Source organism: Schistocerca gregaria, chromosome X (genome assembly GCF_023897955.1).
Source record: "Schistocerca gregaria isolate iqSchGreg1 chromosome X, iqSchGreg1.2, whole genome shotgun sequence".
NCBI lineage: Eukaryota > Metazoa > Arthropoda > Insecta > Orthoptera > Acrididae > Schistocerca > Schistocerca gregaria.
The window spans coordinates 686,059,836-686,083,283 of record NC_064931.1 but is presented as its reverse complement, the minus strand read 5'-3'; the positions used below and the strand labels follow the sequence as shown (position 1 = coordinate 686,083,283).

The following is a 23,448-nucleotide window of genomic DNA, read 5'->3' as shown; positions in this document are numbered from 1 at the left end:
CCTTCAATATTCTTATCTGACTTATTCAGAAGAATAATCTGCATAATACCATAGAAGTTCTATTATTTTAGTCAAAGATCTACTCCCCTTCTCCCTACATAGGGAGCATCGTTTTTATAAATTTATAAATTATAGAACACAGCACTCAGTTGTCCTTTTTTTTTTTTTTTTTGTAGGTTTTATTTGGCAAATCCAGATTTTGGCTAGTGCCTAGCCATGATCAATACACTATTCTACCCTGGAACTGACATGTATTAAGACTAAAAATAGTGTATTGATAATGGCTAGGCACTAGCTAAAATCTGGAATTGCCAAATAAAACCTAAAAAAAGGATGACTGATTGCTGCACTCTATAATTTATAAATAATATCACAGTCACTGAGCACACCAGCTTTCCTAATGGAAGGTAACCCGATAAACATCTTTTTTTCCACCAGTCCCTCCAATCAAAACTACCAAAATCCCAACTTGAATTTTACCTCTTCCATTTCATACCACCATCCAATAGTGACTGTATCCGACTCCCATCTAATCAGCTACTGGTCACTTTCAAGGAATTCCTTATATCCAACTTGACCTTATCTTCCTTCCCAACACTCCTCTCCAGGATCACAGACCTCTCAACAGAGGAAACAACAGCCTTCTACAACTTCAAAAAATTCCCTGAGCTAAACATCCTCCCAGAAGGCAAATGCCTCACCACTGTTACTATGAGCTACAGTGATTATCTGGAAGATGGCATCCACCAACTCTTCCACCTACAAGTCTAGCCATTGCAAGCTTATCCCAGAAGACCAGCATAATGTCCAATTGCTACTCAAATCCTTGAGCCCATCCCAGAATCTCTCCTCTAAAACCATGTCTCCCTTTAGAGTAGAGAGATTTATTCATTACAGAGTTCTCACATGGTTTTAGAAATTATCTCCCCTGATTCAGCTAAACCTCTTGTTAACAATTTTAACGTCAGGTGGCTGACTGCAGTGAGACAGTAATGTAGCTTCTTGAAACTGACCAACTCATTTATAATCAAAATAGCACTTTTTTTACAGTTTTGGCACCCCCCTCCCCCTGATAAATTTCTTTGGACACCCATGCCCCTGTATGTCCACCTGCTATATCTTTACCAAAATTCATATACCCAACAATCCTGGATACCCCATTGTAGCTGGTTGCTGTGGTACCTCCTGTGGAATGTCTGCTCTTGTTGATCAACATCTCAAACAGTTACCCACAGCCTAACCTTCTGTATTAAAGATATGAATCACTTCATTCACCAACTTTCGACCATTTCCACTCCATCATCACCAAGATCCCTATTCATCACTGTTGATGGCACATTGCTATAAACTAACATCCCCTATGTCAATGCCCATGCCACTATCAAACACACCCTTCCAACATCCTACTGAGTCCCAAGCCATCATCTCATTCCTTATACATTTCAATAATTACATCCTGACACCTAACTGCTACTGTTTTGACAGGAAGATAAACAAATAAATCCACAGCACTTCCATTGGGCAACTGCATGGTAAACCACCTCAGCTATCCAAAGTCCTGGACTCCTTTTCTGGTTCAGTTCAATGATTCTATCTTCATGATCTAGTTCTAGGGACAAAACTATATATCCCCATTCATCCACATCCTCAACACTTTGTCTCCTGTCCCCTTCACCTGGTCCTTGGACAATGGCTTCCACCTGATGGTTGCTTACAAACTTCTGTCATTATCAAGCCTGCTAACCATCAACACTACTTGCATTTTGATAGCTGCCACACCTTTCACACGAAAACTCACGTCCATATACACAGTATAAAAAAAAAAAAATTTGCAGCGCCAAGGAGGAGTTGATAAATGAAAGATGGTAGGTGTGTTTTTACATCTGAATGATGATATCTATTCAAATTTTGCACCTATCATGTAAGACTGGCACCAGTCGCACCACTGTGAGGATACAAATCAGGTTTGATTTAAATGATCATGGCCTTCTAGATTGGAGTGGGTGAACTGATTTTAGTCAGGAATCCCTTTATGGCTACAAAGGCATCATTATCAAACCTTCACTGAATTTGAATGAGGTTGTATAATAGGGCTACGAGAAGCTGGATGTTCCTTTTGTGATGTTGCAAAAAGACTTGGCAGGAATGTAGCCACTGTATGTGATTGGTGGCAGTGATGATCATGAGAATGTACGGTCACAAAATGATCTGGCTCCTGACATCCACATGGCACTATCAAGAGGGAAGACCATCATATTTGGTGTATGGCTCTGGCGCATTGTACTGCATCTGCAGCAGCAATTTGAGCAGCAGTTGGCACCACTGTGCACAATGAACTGTTACAAGTCAGTTACTTCAAGAACAGCTCTGATCTAGATGCACTGCAGCATGCATTCCACTGACCCCAAACCACCACCATTTGTGATTTCAGTGGTGTCAAGCAAGAGCACATTGAAGGCAAGGTGGATGTCAGTTCTGCTTTCTGATGAAATATGCTTCTGTCTTGGTGCCAGTAGTGGCAAGGTTGATTAGGAGGAGTCCAATGGAGGGTCTGGAACCAACATGTTAGATGCACTGGACCTACAACTGGAGTTATGGTCTGGGGTACAATTTCATGAGGCTGCAGAAGCCCTCTCCCCATTATCTCAAGCACCCTGACTGCATATGTGTTCATCAAGTTGATGATTTGACCTGTTGTGCTGCCATTCATGAACATCACTCCAGGCATTGTTTTCCAACAGTACAATGCTTGTCCACATACTGCTGTTGTAACCCAACATGCTCTAAGGAGTGTCAACATGTTGCCTTGGCCTTCTGAATCACCAGATCTGTCTCCAATTGAGCAAATATGGGACATCATTGGATGATAACTCCCATTGCATGCACAAAAAGCATTAAGCATCACTGTATAGAATGACCAGGTGAAATAGGCATGGAACTCCATCCTACAAACTGACATCCGGCACCGGTGCAACACAATGCATGCAAATGCTTGTATTCATCATATTGGCACTTACACTGGTTATTAATGTACCAGCATTTCACATCTACATTAGCTTGTGATCTTGCAGTACTAATGATTTAAATATGTTACCTAGACATTTGCATTTCAGAAATTTCATTACTCTCCATTAATTATTTTTTGGTGCAGCATTTTTTTCCATCAGTGTAATTCTGCCACCCATGAACTGAGCATCTGTAGTGATGAAAAATCTTTTGCCCAACATCCAATCCTATGTCATACACACTCCCAACCCCTTGCTACATGGCCCACATCCTCTTGGAAGACCCATGTACAAGGTCTGTCAAGTACTCCCACCCTACTCCAGTCCCACCACTGGCTTGTCCTGTCCCATCGGAGGCAGGATCACCTGTGAAAGAGCCATGCAGTATACAGCTCTACTGTAATTTCTGCATAGCATTGTATGTCAGTATGACCACCAACCAGCTGTTCACCCAAATGAATGAAAACTGCCAAAATGTGAGCAAGAGTAGAGTTGTTCTCCCAGTGATGGAACATGCTGCTTAGCACAGCATGCTGGATTTCAGTAGTTGCTACACAGTCTGTGCCATCTGGATCCTTCTCGCCCACCCTCCTCTCCCCCTCTCCCCCCCCCCCCCTCTCATCAGCACCAGCTTCCAGCTTCTCTGAACTACATAGATGAAAGTTGTTTTTCCAACACTTCCTTAGATCCTGTGATCTTCATGGCCTCAATCTCCACTACCCCGTGCCCCACATCCACCTCCACTCCGGCCCTTTGACCCTAGTTTCACTCATGCTGCACTCATCCAACACTGGACACAGGAGTGGCACCACATCATCTTTTCACACGAGCCCCAGTTCTGCGTATGGCATCATAATACACACATCCATCTGTGGACAGTCCAAAAAGAATACACCTTCTGACCTGTAGTTCCCTGTACATTGCATGCAACTCCCCTTGCATGTGGCCAGAAGGAACTTACTGGTGTTGTTGCTCCATTCCTATCTTGTGCAATGCCTGTTTCTCCCACATTCCTGTCCAGCGCACCTACTGCCTCTCCCTCCCAGCTGTCAGAATTCCCCCACCCTGAACCCTTCTTCCCACCCCCTGCCTACTTTCTTCCCTCATATTCTACTTGACACAATCCCTGCAGTTGAGCTCCACTGCTGGCGCAGTGGCACAGTGTAGCTAGAGAGAGAGAGAGAGAGAGACAGAGAGAGAGAGAGAGAGAGAGAGAGAGAGAGAGAGAGAGAGAGAGAGAGAGAGAGAGAGAGAGAGAGCACCTTCAAAGCTAGCAAAAATGTTCCCAGTTTTGTTTATGTGCCTTTAAGTGACTCAGCATGTCTACCTGTCTTTACTTCTTAAATTATTTACATTCCACCAGTGCTTTCCATCATATAGTAAATATATGTTAAATAGAGACAGTAGTAATGTAATTATATGGGAAACAACTTATGTTTGAAGTGAACTTAATGGGGCACAATGTACAAAAATAAGGAAATAATACTTAATAATAATAGATGTAAATAATACTACTCTTAGGGAATTGCATCAGGTCAGTTTATTTATTCTCATATTTCAGATTTTGATGTAATTCTTTTGTGAGACAGATATGATTATGAAAATATGTACCATTCTATTGCTATCACTAAGTTTCCTAGTTATATTCGCTGTAGCTTTTACAGCCAATGTCTTTCCAGTTCTTTTCTTTCACTGCCTCTTTTTACTTTGCATTTTCTGTAATCATTCATGATTTTGACATTTATCATTGGAGGCTCATCAAATGTGGCTGTATTTGACTTTCTGATTAAGGTTTTGAGCTCTGCAACTTAATTCATCTCCCTACTCTTCTAGGAAGATTAATATCCCACAATGGCTCTTTTTTAAATTAGATATTTATTCAAGAAATTCCTGCATATAAGCACAATAGCTTATACATCACATACTACTGATTAACAGTTTTTTGAATTACTTTCTAACTGTGATATAAACAGTTATGATAATGATAGTTTACCAAAGCAAAAAAATAAAACTTCTTCTTCATGTACAGAGTGTTTTAGGACTTCCACAATAAACTTTCTGTGATGGTAGAGGACAAATTTGTGCTGTGGAATATATACAATTTGACCAGTAGTTTATGAGTTATGCTAATGAGTCAGGCTCATTGGTTGTGATCTCATTGATAGCTACTGTTGCTTTCACTTGTTATGTGTTATCCTGAGACAAAGGGCAATGGAGAGATATTCATTATATATACAGAGTTCTTCCTAATAGTACACAAAAGTTTTAGGATGCTGTGTTATTGAGAGAGTCAGCTTCAACCAGGTCCATAACCATTTAGGGGTGCTGTAGGACTACAAACTATTTGTACACAACCTTAGAAGGTGCAGCACTATGACTACCAAATTCTGTATGTTATATAGAATTTGCGCTGTGATTTCTTCATCAGTATGATAATGACACTGTCCTCCACACACATTTTATTCACAAATTAGGCCTACTCCATGCACAACATTTATTCTAACAATCTGAATAGTTACATCTGGGGCTATTGGAACCCATATGTATGTTTAGAGTAGAATTGCCCATAAAAATCTTCTAGGACCTGTACTTCTGCCAACATGTTTCACTGGACCAAATTATCAACAATTTCTGCATAGCACACTTATAGAACTTTTACATAGTGCCAGATGCTGGTTCCACCAACATCTGGTTCCAACATGGGTGAGTATGGTCAAAATTCTGTGTTGTTGAGTAAGCAGCATTGTCAATTTTTGAGAGCAATGTAGTGGTTGAATAGCCAACATCTACATGTTCTCCCAATGTTTTTCTATGGGGCAATGTCAAATCACTGTATTTTCTACCACTTGATTAAATAAATAATTTTTAAAAATTGCATTCTTGACAAGTTCAGAAGGTTGTTATTAGTAGTCTTCAAAGATTTCCGCTTAATATTTCTCTATATTCTAATATAAAATACACCTGTTCCTTGAGAAATAATTGTAAAGTTTACTTTATATTTACTCAAAAATTTATGGTATCAAGCAGTGGTATGAATGATTCTGAAAACTGTGCTAAACTATTTTTACAGATAACTTATGAGACTGTTGGAGTAGTCCAGATGACATTCTTGAGGCTGCTCAGTCAGGATGCATATCAAAACTTCACCTATACATGCATCAATTCAGCAGCTTGGTACAGTCTCAAAAGTCAAAATCATGACATGGCCATCAAACTACTGGGAGAAAATGAGGTTGTGTATAGCTTTGATGGTATTAAGCCAGACATCCTTAGTGATGGTTGCAAGGTCAGTATAACAGTAATCTCAGTAATGCACCTTAAATTTATATTAAGGTTAACTGTAATAATATTATGAAAAGGATAGGTTGCTACTCATCATATAGCAGAGATTCTGAGTTGCAGATAGGCACAACAGAAATATTGTCAAACATGCAAGCTTTCAGTCAAAAAGGCCTTAATTAGAATAGGCAACATACACACATACACTCACACAAATGCAACTCATGCACACATAACCAGTCTCTGGCTGCCAAGGCCAGACTGTGAGCAGCAGCGCATGATGGGAGAAGCAGTCTGGGTGATCGGGGTAAGGAGAAGGCTGGGGTGGGAAGGCACAGGAATAGCAGATTAGGGGCTGGGGATGGTAAAGTGCTGCTTGTGGAAGCAGGGACGAGGTGTAGAAAGTGTTGGGCAGCTATGTGAGGTGGAGAGATTAGACAGACTCCCTGCCCCAGCCTCCTCCTTACACCCACCACCCATATTTGCTTTTCCCATCACACACTGCTACTTGCAGTCTGGCCTCATGAGCCAGAGACTGTGATTGCGCGCGCGCGCCTGTGTGTGTGTGTGTGTGTGTGTGTGTGTGTGTGTGTGTGTGTGGAGGGGGAGAGGTGGGGTGAGCAGCCATCTATCCTTTTCATAATATTGTCAATATTCCATCCTGGATTTTCCATTGTTAAAAATTAACTGTAAACTACACTGCAGCTATTGCAACACTATGAAGATGGCAACCCACAAACATCAAATTGTCATTAAATGTACAACATACTTAGATTAGCATATCAGCACAATGGCACAAAGTGGGTGGGAGTAATGCCAAGTGCAGTTTGAGTATGAGATAAGATAACACAGTGGGTTTCTCTTTCATAAATTGCATTGAAATGATGGTTGATTGTGAGGTCATGTAACAGCTTGTTTTAGGAGGAGAGACAATTACCAGCACATGTTGGAAATGGACAGCAGCAGGAGTGTGGCCTATCATGAGTGTGGTTTATCATTGTTTGATAATGCTGCTTGTTTAGGTTGGGATCCCATAAGTGTCATGCAAACAGGGAACCAGTGGGTTCAAGTGGGCCATTTTCGATGCCATGCAGAATCTCAGTCACCCCACGCAACTAGTACCCAAGAGGACAAACATACTATTCAGTTGGCTGTGCAGGATCATGCAGCCATTTCGAATACGTTAGTCAGGAAATGGGCATTTGCATCAAGACAAATAGTCACACAAATAGTGTGATGATGTCTGGAGCATCACTGACTATCAGCATAGTGATCATTTATATATGTGGTACCTGTTCTTTTGGACATGTCTGGAAGAACAGATACCATTTTTATCCTGCAGCCCCTGTGAATCAAGACACAAAGGAACTGAAGACGTTAGCTGCCAGTGGGCATTACATCAATTGGGCAAGTACAAAATTTGTGCCAAACTGGGATTCAACCCTACATCTCTTGCTTACTAGGCAGATATCGTGACCATTATGCCGTCCGGTCACAGTGGTCACAACAGACACATGTACTACCCTAGCTCACATCTCATCAGACCCAAAGTCTCAACTTGTACCACACACTACTGATGTAGTGTCCCTGCAACATCTTACCAATCAGTGTAAGAGTTTGAGCTCAGTGTGCAACTGCACTGAAGGAATCATTGCCCGTCTTCATCTTAGTTATACAGGGTGAACATTAATAAAACCAATGAACTGCAGGGATGGATTCCTCACTGGAAATGGAGGATAAAAGGTCCTATGAACATTTGTCCAGAAATGCATCATTGCCGCAGTAGCTGACACTGACAACTGAAAGTTCCTCTGACCATGTGCTGTGTGTTCCTTGTATGTTGCAGGCTGTGTGATTGATACATTGTACTGTAAGCAGCAGAATGGTCTGTTATTCATTCTGGCAACAAACCGAGACAATGTTCATGTAGGGCCATGCAGATGGAAATGGTCAAGAGGCAAGACGTCTGTACCACAACAAATACCCTCACAGACACTAACCACATCAAGCAAAATTTCAAGCCCTTTTTGGGTGTTTGTGTGATCATGGATCCTTCCAGACAGACGAACATGCAGGGAGGCAATGGTCTGTACATACACCCGATTACACCAGATTTGAAGGACCAGATTCTAAAGGATATTGAGATGAACCCTAGTATAAGTTACAAGAAAGTTGCCCACCAACATGGTCTAAGATAAAGTACAACTATGTGTATCCTACATGACAACTGCTAGAAAGTGCAAAGATTATCAGAATTGGATTTCCCTCTATAGAAAGGATAATGCAATGGTTTTTGCACCAGACCATTACAATTACGGGATTTCTGACATCAGCCCCCTTTACCAACAAAGTGACCTGTAACAGAACTGACATTATCAGCCTGCATAATTGTCATCTGTGGGCTGCAGACATGACATGGCGTCAGAGGAACTTTCATTCATCAGCACCATCTACCATGGCAATGACCCATTCCCCAACACGTGTTCATAGGACCTTTTTTCCTCAATTTCCAATCAGAAATCCATCCCAGCATTTTGTCGGTTTTAGTAATGTTCTCCCTATACATATATATCAGGCTTGTTCTTTCAGACATGTCAGACACCACATATATATGATTAAGATGAAGATGGCCAATAATCCCTTGAGTGCAGATGCACACCAAGCTTCAACTCTTATGGGAATCAACAAGATGGCATGAGTAATGAGGCTAAGGAGCAGGAGCACTACATCAGTAGAGTGTGGTATAAGTCGACATTTTGGGTCTGATGAGAGGTGTGCTAGAGTAGTCTGTTTGGCTGTGGTGATCACTGTGTCTTGGTGGCAAAGGGACCAGTGCATCTGCCTAATAAGCAAAAGACCTGGGTTCGAATCCCAGTCCAGCACAAATTTTCGATTTGCCCCACTGGTATAAATAAGTGCCCACTGGAAGCCAATGATTTTAATTCCCTTGTTCCTTGATAATGACCTCATTGAGGCTTTCACTGATGCAGCAACAGAGAGAGGAGTGCCATTAGCGGTTTGGCCAATGCTAATACTGGACATAGGAGTGGCAGCACATCATCTTTTCAGATGAGTACCAGTTCACCATACAGTGTCATGATAAACTCATTCTTCTGTGGAGGATCTAAGAAGAATGAACACTGCATTCATCACCACCATATGGGGTCATCATCTAGCTTGACGTCCACGCCCGGTAGCTGAGTGGTCAACTCGACGGACTGTTAATCCTAAGGCCCCGGGTTCGATTCCCGGCTGGATCGGAGATTTTCTCCACTCAGGGACTGGGTATTGTGTTGTCCTAATTATCATTTCATCCCCATCGACACGCAAGTTGCCGAAGTGGCGTCAAATTGAACAACTTCCACCAGGCAAGCGGTCTATCCGACGGGAGGCTTTCGTCACACGCCATTATTATTATCTAGCTTCACGGTATGGGATGCCATTAGCTATATAACACAATCACCTCTGGTTCCTGTTGCCAGTAATTAGGACAGCAGCTCTCACATTTTTTATGTATTTGGGTTCAATTGCTGAATGAAGTATCCATATCTGTCATGCAAGATCAATTTGACTAGATGCTCAGCTGTCTTAGAGCCATTGATCTTCTTGAAAAGTCTTCTCTGTGTACTAAATTGCATACCCAGTATGCCACCAATCACCTGCAAATCTCATTATATATTCTTCCCACAATACAGAACAATTAAAATTCCATTATTTGATATCCCTCCTGATTTTGCAGTTTTTGTGCACAGCAGTGTATAATTAACAATAATTTGCAGCTATTTCAGTCCATGCAAAGACTCAGCATGTTCTTTAGCACATCAGCTGTGAGAAATGGTTCATTTCATTTTACAGAAACAAATTCAAAACATTGTGTACAGAAGTATACCAAGTGTTTAAACTATTTTAATTTTACAGAGAAAACTCTGCTAAGAAAGGTAGGTGATAAGGAAAAAGCTATTCTCAAATGGCAAATGTTTTGACGTGTATTTAGTGTGTCTCATTACCTGCACAGACTGCAAAAGCAAGCCAATGTTTGAAACAAATCAAAAACTGTAATCAAACAATTTCTTGAAACAGTTTTCAAATAATTTCTGACAATATGGGCAGCATTCTCACAAGGGAAACTCCCCATCACACTGTCTTCAGATTTAGTGGTAAGATGGCCCCTGTGGATAGCCCATCAAAAACTGAACACAGATCAAGCATGAAAACAGGAGGAACAGTGAAAAAAGAAGCAAAATCAAAACATTGAGCAGCCTAAGCTCAAGATGTGCAACACTGAGTGCAGTTGTATAGGCAGTGGCATTGTGGTTATGTGGTCACAGTGTTGGACTGCAAAGGGAAAGATCCGTCTTCAAATCACCCTCGTTCTCCTTCCCCTTCCCCCTCAAAATTATGTACTGTCTATACAGTCATGATGTGTCTGTTCACTGTATTCAAATTTGTGTCTGTGTCATGGTTTAACATCTGTTTGCAAAAGTGAGGTGTACAGAAGGAACCTCCACGTGTAGTTACCTCCTATTTGTCTACACAAGTACCACAAGTTATGACTTTTGCATTCCATTTTGGAAGTTTTCAGTCTGAAATTCCTTTGTTGTAACATAGTTCACACCTGTTTATTTGTTGTCTTTATTTCTGTGAGAGGTCTATGTGACACATTGCTTGCTCTCACTATTCATCACATTTACTTGTGAAGGTAATATATTCTTACCGCATGACTCATATTCTATAATCAATGCATAGTAGTCCAACACCGTGACCACATAACCACAACACTATGGTTCTCGGTATTTGCTTGATGTTGCAAATGTTGAGCATGAACTGTTCACTGTCTCTATTTTGCTTCTTTTTCACAGTTCAGTACACCTTCTTTCTGGTTTCGTGCTTGATCTGTGTTCAGTTTTTGACAGACTATCCACTGAGCCATTTTACCACTAAATTCAAGAGGTGTGTGATGGGGAGTTAATTTAATTTTTTTAAAATTCCTAGAACACAGTTTTTTGTTAAACAATTGAAGCACAATAATTAATTTCTATTGCTTTCTACAACCATCTTCTGATTGTCCAAACCATAAAAACTATCTTCACTAACTGTAATTGTGCAGTTACATGTATAAGTATTGTGGAGCAACAAGGTTATGATATTATGTAATTTCAGACATTATCTTTAGCAAGCCAGGTTATAAATGATAATCTCACAATTTGACAGTAATAAGGAAGGCAAATGGCCAGTTTCATTTGTAAAAATTGTATCAAAAGCCCATTATTTGCAATAGTACAGCAGGCATTATAGTGATAACAGTTTATGCAACAATTACAGGAATTGTCAGCTGTTCTGTAACCTGGCTGGCATAGGAGTGACCCAGCCTAACATGTAAAATATTCATCTTTATAAAATTTGCTCAAGTTGAAGAATAAAAGTGAAATGCAAGAAGTCCAATAGGACATGTTGTACCAGGCTGGTTGGGCATCCGACATTTCACCTCTGCTCTTTAACCAGTGAAAATTTTATGAAGATGAAATACACCAAGCTGGGTTACTCCTGTGTAAGCCAGGTTATGGAGCAGCTAACAATTCTTGTAACTGTTGCATACGCTGTTCTCACTACAGCACCTGCTGTACCATTGCAAGTAATGGACTTTTGATTCAATCTTTACTAATGTAACTGGCCATTCTATATCTACATCCATGTCCATGTCCACATCCACATCCACATCCACATCCTCATCCACATATTCCACAAGCCACTGTATGGTGTGTGTCAGAGGGTATCCTGTACCATTACTAGTCATTTCCTTTTCTGTTCCATTCGAAAACAGAGTGAGGGAGAACAACTGCCTAGAGCCCTAATTTCTCATACCTTATCTTCACTCTCCTTACGCGCAGTGTATCTTGGCAGCAGTAGAACCATTTGGGAGTTGGCTTCAGATGCCAGTTCTCTAAATGTTCTCAGTTGTGTTCCTTGAAAAGAATGCACCTTCCCTCCAGTGATTCCCATTTGAGTTCTGAAACATCTCCATAATACTTGCGTGTTGTTCAAATCTACTGGTAACAAATCTAACTGCCTGCCTCTGAATTGCTTCTATGTCTCTCTTTAATCTGACCTAGTGCTGATCCCACATACTTGAACTGTACTCAAGAATGGTTTGCACTAGTGTCCTATGTATGGTCTCCTTTACAAATGAACCAGACTTTCCAAAAATTCTCCCAGTAAGCCAAAGCCGACCATTCCCCTTCCCTACTACAGTTGTTACATGCCACTCACTCCACTTCATATTGCTTTGCAGTTTTGTGCCTAGATATTTAATCAGTGCGACTGTGTCAAGCAGCACACTACTAATACTGTATTCAAACATTATGTGCTTCTTTTTCCTACTACTCTGTATTAACTTACATTTTTCTACATTTAGAGCTGGCTGCCATTCATCACAACAACTAGAAATTTCATTACTGTCACTTTGCGAGATTATGGTTTACAGCCTACCTTGCTCACAATTATGTTTGCAACTACACAATATCATAACCTTGATGGCCAAAATTGGGGACAATTACAGCTATGATGACAGCACAGGCATGCATTTTTTTGGTTATGTCATGTTTTTCAGATTTTGATGATGGAAGCCTATGTACAGGGTAACAATTATTGAACTATATGAAGAAAAAAAACGTAAATTAGTTACAAATTACTGTGTGCACACACTTTATTCAACATGTAAATGTCACTACAGATATTCAGATTTAGGTTATGACATGTTTGATATGAATGGCACCATTGGCGATATTGTAGTGTAGACAAATAGCAAAATTCTGCAAGACCTGTTGAAGTTCAGAACATCGATGCTATCAATGACCATCTAATTGGCTGTTTCCAGTGCAGCAATGGTTTTGGGGTTATTGCTGTACATCTTGTCTTTAATATAGCCCCACAAAAAGGTGTCACATGTGTTCAGATCTGGAGAATATGGCAGCTAATCAAGGCCTGTGCCATTTGCCTCTGGGTACCCCAGAGCCAGAAGTCCTCAAAGTGTTCCTCCAGGATAACAAACACTCTTCTGCTTCGATGCAGTTGAGATCCATCTTGCCTGGACCACATCTTGTTGAAATCAGGGTCACCTTGGATAATTGGGATTAAATCATCTTCCAGACCCTTCACATACTGTTCAGTAGTCATGGCGCCATCAAGGAATATTGCACCGATTATTCTGTGTCTGGACATTGCACACCACACAATCATCCATTGGAGAGACTTCTCAATCATGAAATCGGGATTCTCAGTCCTCCAAATGCACCAGATTTGTTTATTGATGAACCCATCAAAATGAAAATGGGCTTCATCACCAAACCGAACCATACTAATTCCCATCATGCTCAATGGCCAATCGTGCAGTTTGAATGTCCTAATGACTATTTTACTTCATATAGATCAATAATTGTCACCATGTATGTTTGTCTACTGAATCTAAAAATGACCTGAGGTCCTTTTTTTTTTTCGTATCACAGTTTGTCAAAATGTGTTATGTATCAACAAAAAATCACAAATATAAGATGTACTGACACATTTCACATTTCAATACATAGGAAACGCTGTCATCAGTCAGTTTATGTTGAAAACGAATCTTTGACATCATAAACCAGCAGATGGCAGCACTTTCGTTATTAAATGTCTTGTACATCTTGGGGCATTCTCCTGTTTGATTTCGTTGTTGGTTGTCCTTAATGGTGATGCACTGCGTTGCTACACTGGATGAAAAATGGGGGGTGGAAGATGAAAACTGACTACTTTAAATGTTGTAGCTGACAGGTGCACATTTGCGTTTCACAGTTCTTTACTTCCACTGTTCACATCCCACCAATAATACACAGTTATATGGCCAGTGCACTATTGTTTAACTTTTGATAAGTCTCATTAATAGGTTCCAGGCAAACATCCACATACTGCTACAATAGTTTACTGCTGGACATCTACGAGCAGTAAAAACCTTACCACATATTTCACAGTCTTTCACATAAATTGAACAGATACTGTCATTGCTTTAACACACAGCCTATTGGTGTAACTTTTATTTCACAGTTAAGTTGATGCATTGGTGTTGATCTAACCAATGTTGGTTCCACATCTGAAACTCGGTTATGGACTGACTGTCTTGGGACCAAGAATTGGGCACTTACGTATCTGCACAATAATATGCACTGAAACTACACATTGTTTCATGTTTAATTTATGTAAATTACAATTAAAAGTGAACTCATTAAATTAAATTAATACATTGAAAAATTGCATCTTTTTAACAGTTTCTTCTACTACAAGAGTTAGGCCAAATTATTTGTTTAAATGATGAAATTAACAGATATCATTATGCAAACAATACTTTTGACAAAGCTGTTAATTACTCTGGAAATAATTAGGGACTGGCTTTTCTAACTTTTTTTGAATAGAGCCAAAAAGACCTTTAAGAATACTATTAGCTGTTCCTCCAAATGTTAATGTTTATAAGTCAACAATACAATTTAAGTTACAAAACAATTACTGATTTCACCCTATAACAAAAGTACTAACTAAGAATAGTCAAAATAAATTAGAAAATCAAATAGATATGTAAAACTAAGCACAAAATTAGACCTGGTGTTATATTCTTTAAAACTGAGAACCAACCTTTCTCTTTTATGAAAATGCAGATTATACTCCCGTATGTTAATGGGAATTAGTTAAAAGTAAAAAAAAATGAATTTTAAGGAGGCAGATGGCAAAACAAGAGGGGAAGTAACGTCACAATCTCAACTGTCAGTGTTTCACAACTGTTCATACGTATCCTCTGCGATCAAAAGTGTTTGTGTTGGCAGATGTATGCTAAAAGTCAAACATACAGGTTGTAAATTTGCATCAAGAGACTGTAAAAAATCTGCAGATTAATTTTTGCTTAAAACAAAACGCTGACATCATTTATGCAGAAAATGTCTCACACATATTTCAGTGTGAAATTATGATATCAAGACAAAACTTTGGGACCCCATTAAGTTTGCTACATGTGTGTTGAAGGACAGAGACAATGGTCAAAAGGTGAACAACATGCTTCCAGATTTGGTGCTCTCATGGTCTGGCGAGAACCAAAGATCATAATGATGATTGTTACTTTAATTCAATCAGTGTTAATGGTTGCAAAGTAAAGAATAAAAAGAATACCATCCATTCAAATCTGCTGCTGGCTTTAAGTTCTGTTCCTCATAGTCCACACATACCAGCGCCATTGCAAACAGGATGTTTACCTGAAGTATCCTGTTCAGAAACTGAATATAAAGCAGGAACATGTTGGTATTGCCACTTACATGTCAGTCATACAGTGAGTTGACCTTACTATCACACCCGCACACTATGTTCAGGACATAGGCTATGGTAATGGTGTTGTCACAGGTATTGATAAAGTATTAGTTTGCCATAAATGTATTTATTCTACACAAAAGGGTAAATGAACAGGTGACAAAACAAAGTCTGATTGCAATGTCTCTGAACTGCCAGTCGCAGTAACATCTTTACACAATAGTTCCACTCAAACATTGTCAAAAATGGCTCTAAGCACTATGGAGCTTAACATCTGAGGTCATCAGTCCCCTAGACTTAGAACTACTTAAACCTAACTAACCTAAGGACATCACACACATCCAGGCCCAAGGCAGGATTCGAACCTGCAACCGTAGCAGCAGCTCAATTCTGGACTGAAGCGCCTAGAATTGCTTGGCCACAGCAGCCAGCAAACATTGTCCTGGAGCGTAAACAATCTACAGTGATGAGTTCACTGGCCAATCACGTGACTGCAGGAGAATGTCTAACATGTCTCCAGAAGGGAAAAAAATGGTTCAAATGGCTTTGAGCACTATGGGACTTAACATCTGTGGTCATCAGTCCCCTAGAACTTAGAACTACTTAAACCTAACTAACCTAAGGACATCACACACATCCATGCCCGAGGCAGGATTCGAACCTCCGGCATCTCCAGAAGGAAACACACTTCCTTCATGACCATGGGGCATTCTGTATTTTGTGGATGTGATGAAGCTAAAGTGAAAATGAACAGAAAGCACCAAAGAGACTTTTGTATATGTTACTGGGGACCTCCCCTTAAGCTCAACCCATGTGGTCCATGTTTTACATAAATGAATCTGGTCTCAATGCCTGAAGCTGCAGAGGTGTATGGGCATAAACATGAATTCTGGAGCTACAACGGACAAGCAGCCAGGTACACGGGAGGTGATGGCCAGGCCTCAACCAGATAAGATGTGCTCACAACATGTCCTACAGGAGACAAGGAGACAGGGTGTCTACAGCACTCTGGGCTGGACTGTTGTTACAATACAGCGCGGGCATTTGCAATGGATGTGGCAGCATACAGTGTGACACAGTCTGCTGGGAGCAGTGCTGGGGCTGGCCCAGGCACCTGTAGTGCACAGCCTGAGTGACTGTGGTGGCTGGCTGCAGAAGTTTGTGTGGGACTGAGCAACATGTGGCACAGCAATGACAGATCGCACCATGTGTGTGTCCTGTGCAGACACGGGTGCAGGCTCGTGACAGGCTGATGGTGGAGAAAGTGTCGTCCATTGACAAATCTTCCACTGGGTCAAAGAATTGAATGGCAGCAGGAGCAGTCAAGACATAAGCCGGCTTGACTTGATTGAGTGACACCTCAATCTGCTTGCCGTTGCACTCAGTGTCGAGTTCTCTTTTGCTATGGATGCTGATGTGATGTGGTAGGGTGGCCAAAGTGATGACTGTACCATGTTGGTACGCAGCATGACATGTGTACAACACTGTACACTGGCATGTACAAATACTACGGTGGTGCATGCAGTTGGAGGTGGGCCATGTGGTTGCAGAGACGTTCTGCTAGAGGAGCCAATGCATCATGGGGTACCTCCTCCACAAAATCACCAGGAATGATGACGGATTGTCCGTAAACAAGGTCGGCAGGAGAAATGTCAATCTCTACTTTTGTGTTACTCGAGGGGGAGCAGTAACAGTAGGAGAGCTTCTGCCCAGGTGGTGGCAAGGCAAGTTTCGGAGGCTTTCAGTGTTCGATGGAGCCACTCGACCATGCCATTAGACCTCAGGTGGTAGCTAGTAGTTATGTGTAACTGCATGCCACACAATCATGTGTATTAACAGTGCACAGGCAAACTGGCAGTCACGATCCATTGTGACATGACTGGGCAGCTGAAGCATGCCACCCAGGTTTCGACAGAGGCAGTGGCAACGATCTCAGTGGTGATGTCTACTATGGCCATAGCTTTCAGCGAGTGTGTGAAGTGGTCCACCATTGTCAGCAGATAACGCTTGCCTTACAAGAGAGGCAGCGGACTCGTGATGTTCAGATGCATGTGTGTGGAATGGAGTTTGCTGTCAGGAAAGTTGCTGAAGGGAGGGTAGGTGTTCCTCCCAACTTTGACATGCCGGCGTGCAGTGCAGGTGTGTGCCCATCAACAGCAGTCTTTCATTTGTCCTGCCCAGATGAAACAAAGGGCCACAAGTGACACAAGGCCACAAGTAACACAAGTCCACAAGTGACACAAGGCTACAAGTGACACAATGCTGTTGATGCCAGGGTAAGAAAGTCCGTGGACACAATCAAAAGCACTGTGTCAGAATTTCTCCAGGAGAAACAGGCAGTGAGTGCCTGTTGAGATGTCCCACCAAGTCTTGCAGGCAGAGCTGGGAATGGGCACTAGCTTGAGTTGTGGGCCACTTGAGGTGTTGTGGCAGAAGCTGTCCAGTTGTTTGTCAGTCACCTGTTCTTGGGTAATGTCCTCAAAGTTCACAGGAGGAGAGAGAATGACACAAGCATGGGACAAGCAGTCAACAATGATATTGTCAATTCTGGAAATATGGCAGATGTCCATGGAGAACTGTGACATATACTCCAGCTGCCGGAATTGGTGTGGCAAACACTTGGTACTGTTGTTCCAAAACACGTGAGTTACAGGCTTGTGGTTGGTGAAAATCATAAATGGACAGGCTTCTTGAGACAGGCAGAAGTATTTTATTGCCTTGAACAATGCAAGCAACTCATGATCATATGCACTTCCAGTGTGCTATGACTCTGATAAGTTACATGAGAAGAAATCAAGTGGCTGGCAGCTACCACTGACACATTGTTGAAGCCCTGCACCTATGGCTGTCAAACTAGCATCCATGCCCATGGTCATTTCACCATTATACATAGGGTAAGCAAACAGCGTCATTTCTGAGAGGCTCCATTTGGACTCAGTAAAGTTTTTCTCTGCCGATTCCATGGGAGTTCTTCCCTTCAAGGTGGATCTGTGTAGAGCCACGGTCAAGGTTTCCAGTACTGTGGCATCATTGGGCAGTTGGTGCTGATAAAAATTTGTCATTCCAAGGTAGTACTGTGAGTCTTTGTGGATCTTTCAGTGCGGCGTGTTCAAGATCGCCTGTGCCTTTTTCCAGTAAGGGTGTGGATTCACTAGAGTTGATTAAATGCCCTAGAATCTCAATTTCAGTGACCCCAAGTATACTTTTTGAGGAGTTAATGATGATGCTGGCCTCACTCAGGGACCAAAAGATGGTTATTATGTGGTGACAGTGAAATTTTGGTGACTTTGAATAGAACAAGATATTGTCGAGATGTGCAAAACACCACAGTAAGCATAGGCAAACACCATCCAGACACCATTCGAAAGGCCGAACGTCATGTAAATCCTTTCAAAAAGACCATACAGCACCTGCTGCCCTCTTTCCATAAGTGTGCCAGCTGGTCAACATATGTGCTAAATGTTGCCAACCATGCAGCCAAGTTCTGAACTAGGTGGTGCAGGCCGGAATCCATGGCGGTGGTTGAGGAAGTTGCATGCCCCAGCAACATTATCTGTATGCTCATTCCAATTTCATTTATTTGTAATTTTTAATCCCAGAGAATTTGGTTGAGTTTACAGCCTTTAGATTTGTATGATTTATCATGTAACTAAAATTTAGTGAATTTTTTGTAGTGCTCATGTGGAAGACTTCCGTTGTTTCATTATTTAGAGGTTATTGCCACTTTTTGCATCTTTCATATGTCTTCCTAAATCATTTTGCAAATCAGTTTGATCATATGATGTCTTTACATGAAGTTTGGTACATGGCGGCAGCATCATCTGCAATCAGTCTAAGAGGGCTACTCAAATTGTAACCTCAGTTGTTTATGTAGATCGGGAACAACAGAAAGACTCAAAAATTTCCTTGGGGAATGCCAAATACTACTTCTGTTTTACTTGTTGACTTTCCCTCATTTATTATTAACTGTGACCTTTCTAACAGGAAAGCATGAATCCAGTCACACACAACTGAGATGATACTCCATAGGCATGCAATTTAGTTAGAAGTCACTTGGTAGTAATGGTATTAAAAGACCTCTGAAAATCTAAAAATATCAATTTGATGTCCCCAGTCTACAGCACCCATTACTTCCTGCGAATAAAGAGCTAGTTGTGTTTCACAAGAATAATGTTTTCTGAATGTGTGTTGGCTATTTCTTGAAAGTGATTCATAATGCTTGAACACAATATGTATTCCAAAATCCTACTGTGAATTGACATAACTGAATAGAGTCTGTAATTCAGCAGATTACTCCTATTCCCTTTCTTGGGTATTGGTGTGACTAGTGCTACTTTCCACTCTTTAGGCTCGAATATTTCTGTGGGGAAACAGTTGTATATGACTGCTAACTATGGAGCTATTGTATCAGCACACACTGACTGGTATACAATCTGGACTGGAAGTGTTGCCTTCCTTAAGTGTTTCAAGCTGATTCACTACATTGAGGATATCTTTCTATACTTCTAAGTAGTTCTTGTTGGCAGTTGCTCTTGATTCAAATGTGAATCATAACCTGTTCTCGATTTTAAGTTACATGTTCATGAGATAGCTTTCTGCAGCTGTATAGCTAGCCTGCCCATTCGTACAAGGTCACCTATTTATCCCTCCCCCCCAACCCCCCCCCCTCTCTCTCTCTCTCTCTCTCTCTCTCTCTCTCTCTCTCTCTCTCTCTCTCTCTCTCGACACTTTAGATTTATACACAATATCCTGAAAATAACTGAACCATTATAAGAGTCAATATGACATGATGCTGTCCCCATTCCATAATCGTCCCCAAAACTGTGGACACCTTGTATGAATGGCTTAATCAGGGATATACATAATGGTTGTCACTTGAATTGACTCAAGTAATCTCATCTCAAGTGCTTTTGTGCTTTTTTGTTGGGCCTCGTAGTCTAGCAGATACCGAAAGGTTGCAGGTCCAAATCCCAGTTCAACCGTCTAGTTTTTCAGTTTGCCTTCAACCTAGACTGCATCTCTGTGATGTGAGGGTTCCAGAGATATAACATGTGGTTTGGATTCCGTATTAAAATGTAGGTCCCCTTTGACTGGTGGGATAAATGGGAAGGTTAGGGGCACACAGTTGCTGAAGTGGCAGCCAATTGAAAGACTTGCAACAGGCTGTTGAGCACATGAAATTATTATTATTATTATTATTATTATTATTATTATTTTAATTTAACTGTTATTATTATTGTTATTATTATTATTGCTTTTTAAATAAATAAAACAATTTTTGTTTATTTATATTCTTATTGCACTACAAAATGTTAAACTTATTTCTGCTGCACTCAGTATAATGCAAGGTATTAACAAATCTAAAAAAAGAGGCTCCAATAAGTAGTTTTTTCATCATTTGTATAAAGTTTTCCCTTTACTGCGTAGATGCATTTGAGACCAAAAATGTATCACGGTCAAAGAAAAGGGTTGTTTCACTATCTTTGTAGATGTTGAAACTGGGTGGTGTACTTATCAGTAGCTGTGTAGAGTGTAATGTAAGTTCATTTTAATCACCCACATCTTTCTGCAGTGGGTTCCTTCATGTTCCAAATTACACATATTACATTACTGATACCTGAATGTTGCACATAGAGCAGAAATTATAGCACTTTTCTTTTAAATGCACAACTCTCCACAATACTGTAATGACAGTTATAACATGCACAATTCTATCTATTTTCAGACACGGAAAAGCAAAAGTGAGACTGTATTTGAAGTAAGAACTAAAAAACTTGAGAATGTTCCCATAATAGATTTCTATCCTGTGGACTATGGTCTACCACATCAAGCATTTGGCTTCGAGGTGGGCCCAGTATGCTTCATATGATGTGATCAGAGGTGTATTCCGGAGATAATTGACTGAACATAATATCTGAATGAATGTTGAAATAAATTTAAATGTAGTGATCAACTGTATTGCTTGTGTGATGTGAAACTTATCAGATGCAATAGAAATTATATTGTGATGTTTATATTACATTAAAAACAGATTACAATATTGAAACAGATGAAAGTGTGCCTGAATTAAAAAGTAAACTATAAGAAATGAGTAAATGGGTGATATATTTTAAAGAAGCACCAAAAACTAAATCATTATATTTAATATTTAAGTTATTTATTGATATTAGACTTAGAACTGAATTACCTTGAGAAATTTTTGAAGCGTATTCAATGCAGCTCAGAGTGTGTGTTTGTAATGTTTAAACTCATTGTTGCATTCCATAAGTCATACTTCAAATGCAATTTTGCTGCTTAGATACAGTATTTACTACTCAAATTGTCATTTGTGTGATCACAATGTAGAGTTAAGGGAGAGTAAAGTTATAATGCTCACATTCATTATGACTCGTATATCATAACTTGCATCAAGTACTACATCCCAAGTCAGTGTCAGAATTGTCCAATTTGGTGTTCTCGTCACAAAGTGATGCTGAACATGAGGCCTGGAAGTAATACTTTAAATTCTCATCACCATGTTTTAGTTAAATAATGATAATATTAAATATGTATCCACAATACAATTTTTAATATTTGTTAAATTTCCACATGAGGAATAGCACTGATAAAGCTGTCAATATGCAGATACCCAGAAGGTACACAGTGAATATGCCTCAGTGAGGTTTTCTGTAGATATATCATGAAAATTCTTTGTAATCTTTTTTAAGGATGTGACATTTCTAGACTTCTGCATCTTGACGCATTGTGAATATAATGCATAATATTATAATACAATATACACCTGATGAAATTTTTATGTTCATAATGATATGATTATGAAACATCATATTATGCGTAGAAAGTTATAGTCTGTTAAGACATATTGTACTAAAGCCACATTATGTAACAACAGATTGGTAATATTATCCCTATAATTGGAGTTATTTAAAAACTGAATGGACACTGCAGCCACTAATGCAATTACATCATAGGTGGAAAAGACAAGTTTCTCCCATTTTACTGACTAGTAGAAAACTTTTATTCCAGTTATATGTAATAACGATCACTGGATTACTTCAAATGCACTGCCATTTTGTTCAAACTATTTGTATTTTTATTAGTTTTAAGATTGTAACTCATAGACAAATGTATATGTTTTTGATTTTTTTCTTTTTGTAAATAAAAATTAATTATAAAACATATTAGGAAATAAGTGGAATAATTACCCTTTGTAAAGACACACATTTTGTACAGACATAGAAATGTAGCTGCAGACAGCAGTTCTCATGAATGACAACTGACTAAAATGTTTGAACGTATATTGCCAAGTTCATCTCCCGAACAACATCTGTATGTTGGATATGGTGAAATGATCTATACTTGCAGTTTTTGTTATGTTGTAACAATAAAATGAAATATACAAATAACAAACAACTCAGAGTAGGAATAGTGCTCCTCTACATGTACAAGCAATTCTATGCATAATTTGAACTTTGATGGTGTCCTCTTGGGTAAAATATTCCGGAGGTAAAATAGTCCCCCATTTGGATCTCCGGGCGGGGACTACTCAGGAGGACGTCGTTATCAGGAGAAAGAAAACTAGCATTCTACGGATCGGAGCGTAGAATGTCAGATCCCTTAATCGGGCAGGTAGGTTAGAAAATTTAAAAAGGGAAATGGATAGGTTAAAGTTAGATATAGTGGTAATTAGTGAAGTTCGGTGGCAGGAGGAACAAGACTTTTGGTCAGGTGAATACAGGGTTATAAATACAAAATCAAATAGGGGTAATGCAGTAGGTTTAATAATGAATAAAAAAAATAGGAGTGTGGGTAAGCTACTACAAACAGCATAGTGAACGCATTACTG

General features: G+C 40.0%; 1 protein-coding gene across 1 annotated transcript in view; it reads left to right on the top strand.

Annotated features, from left to right (window-relative positions):
* Positions 1–22,783, top strand: part of LOC126299514 (collagen alpha-1(XI) chain-like) — a 497,414-nt gene extending 474,631 nt beyond the window's left edge. The window contains exons 28-29 of the mRNA XM_049991477.1: positions 6,076–6,291; positions 21,328–22,783. Of these exons, the coding sequence (XP_049847434.1) occupies positions 6,076–6,291; positions 21,328–21,471 (360 nt within the window). The 3' untranslated portion in view covers positions 21,472–22,783. The remainder of the gene's footprint in view (positions 1–6,075; positions 6,292–21,327) is intronic.
* The last annotated feature ends 665 nt before the right edge of the window (positions 22,784–23,448 follow it).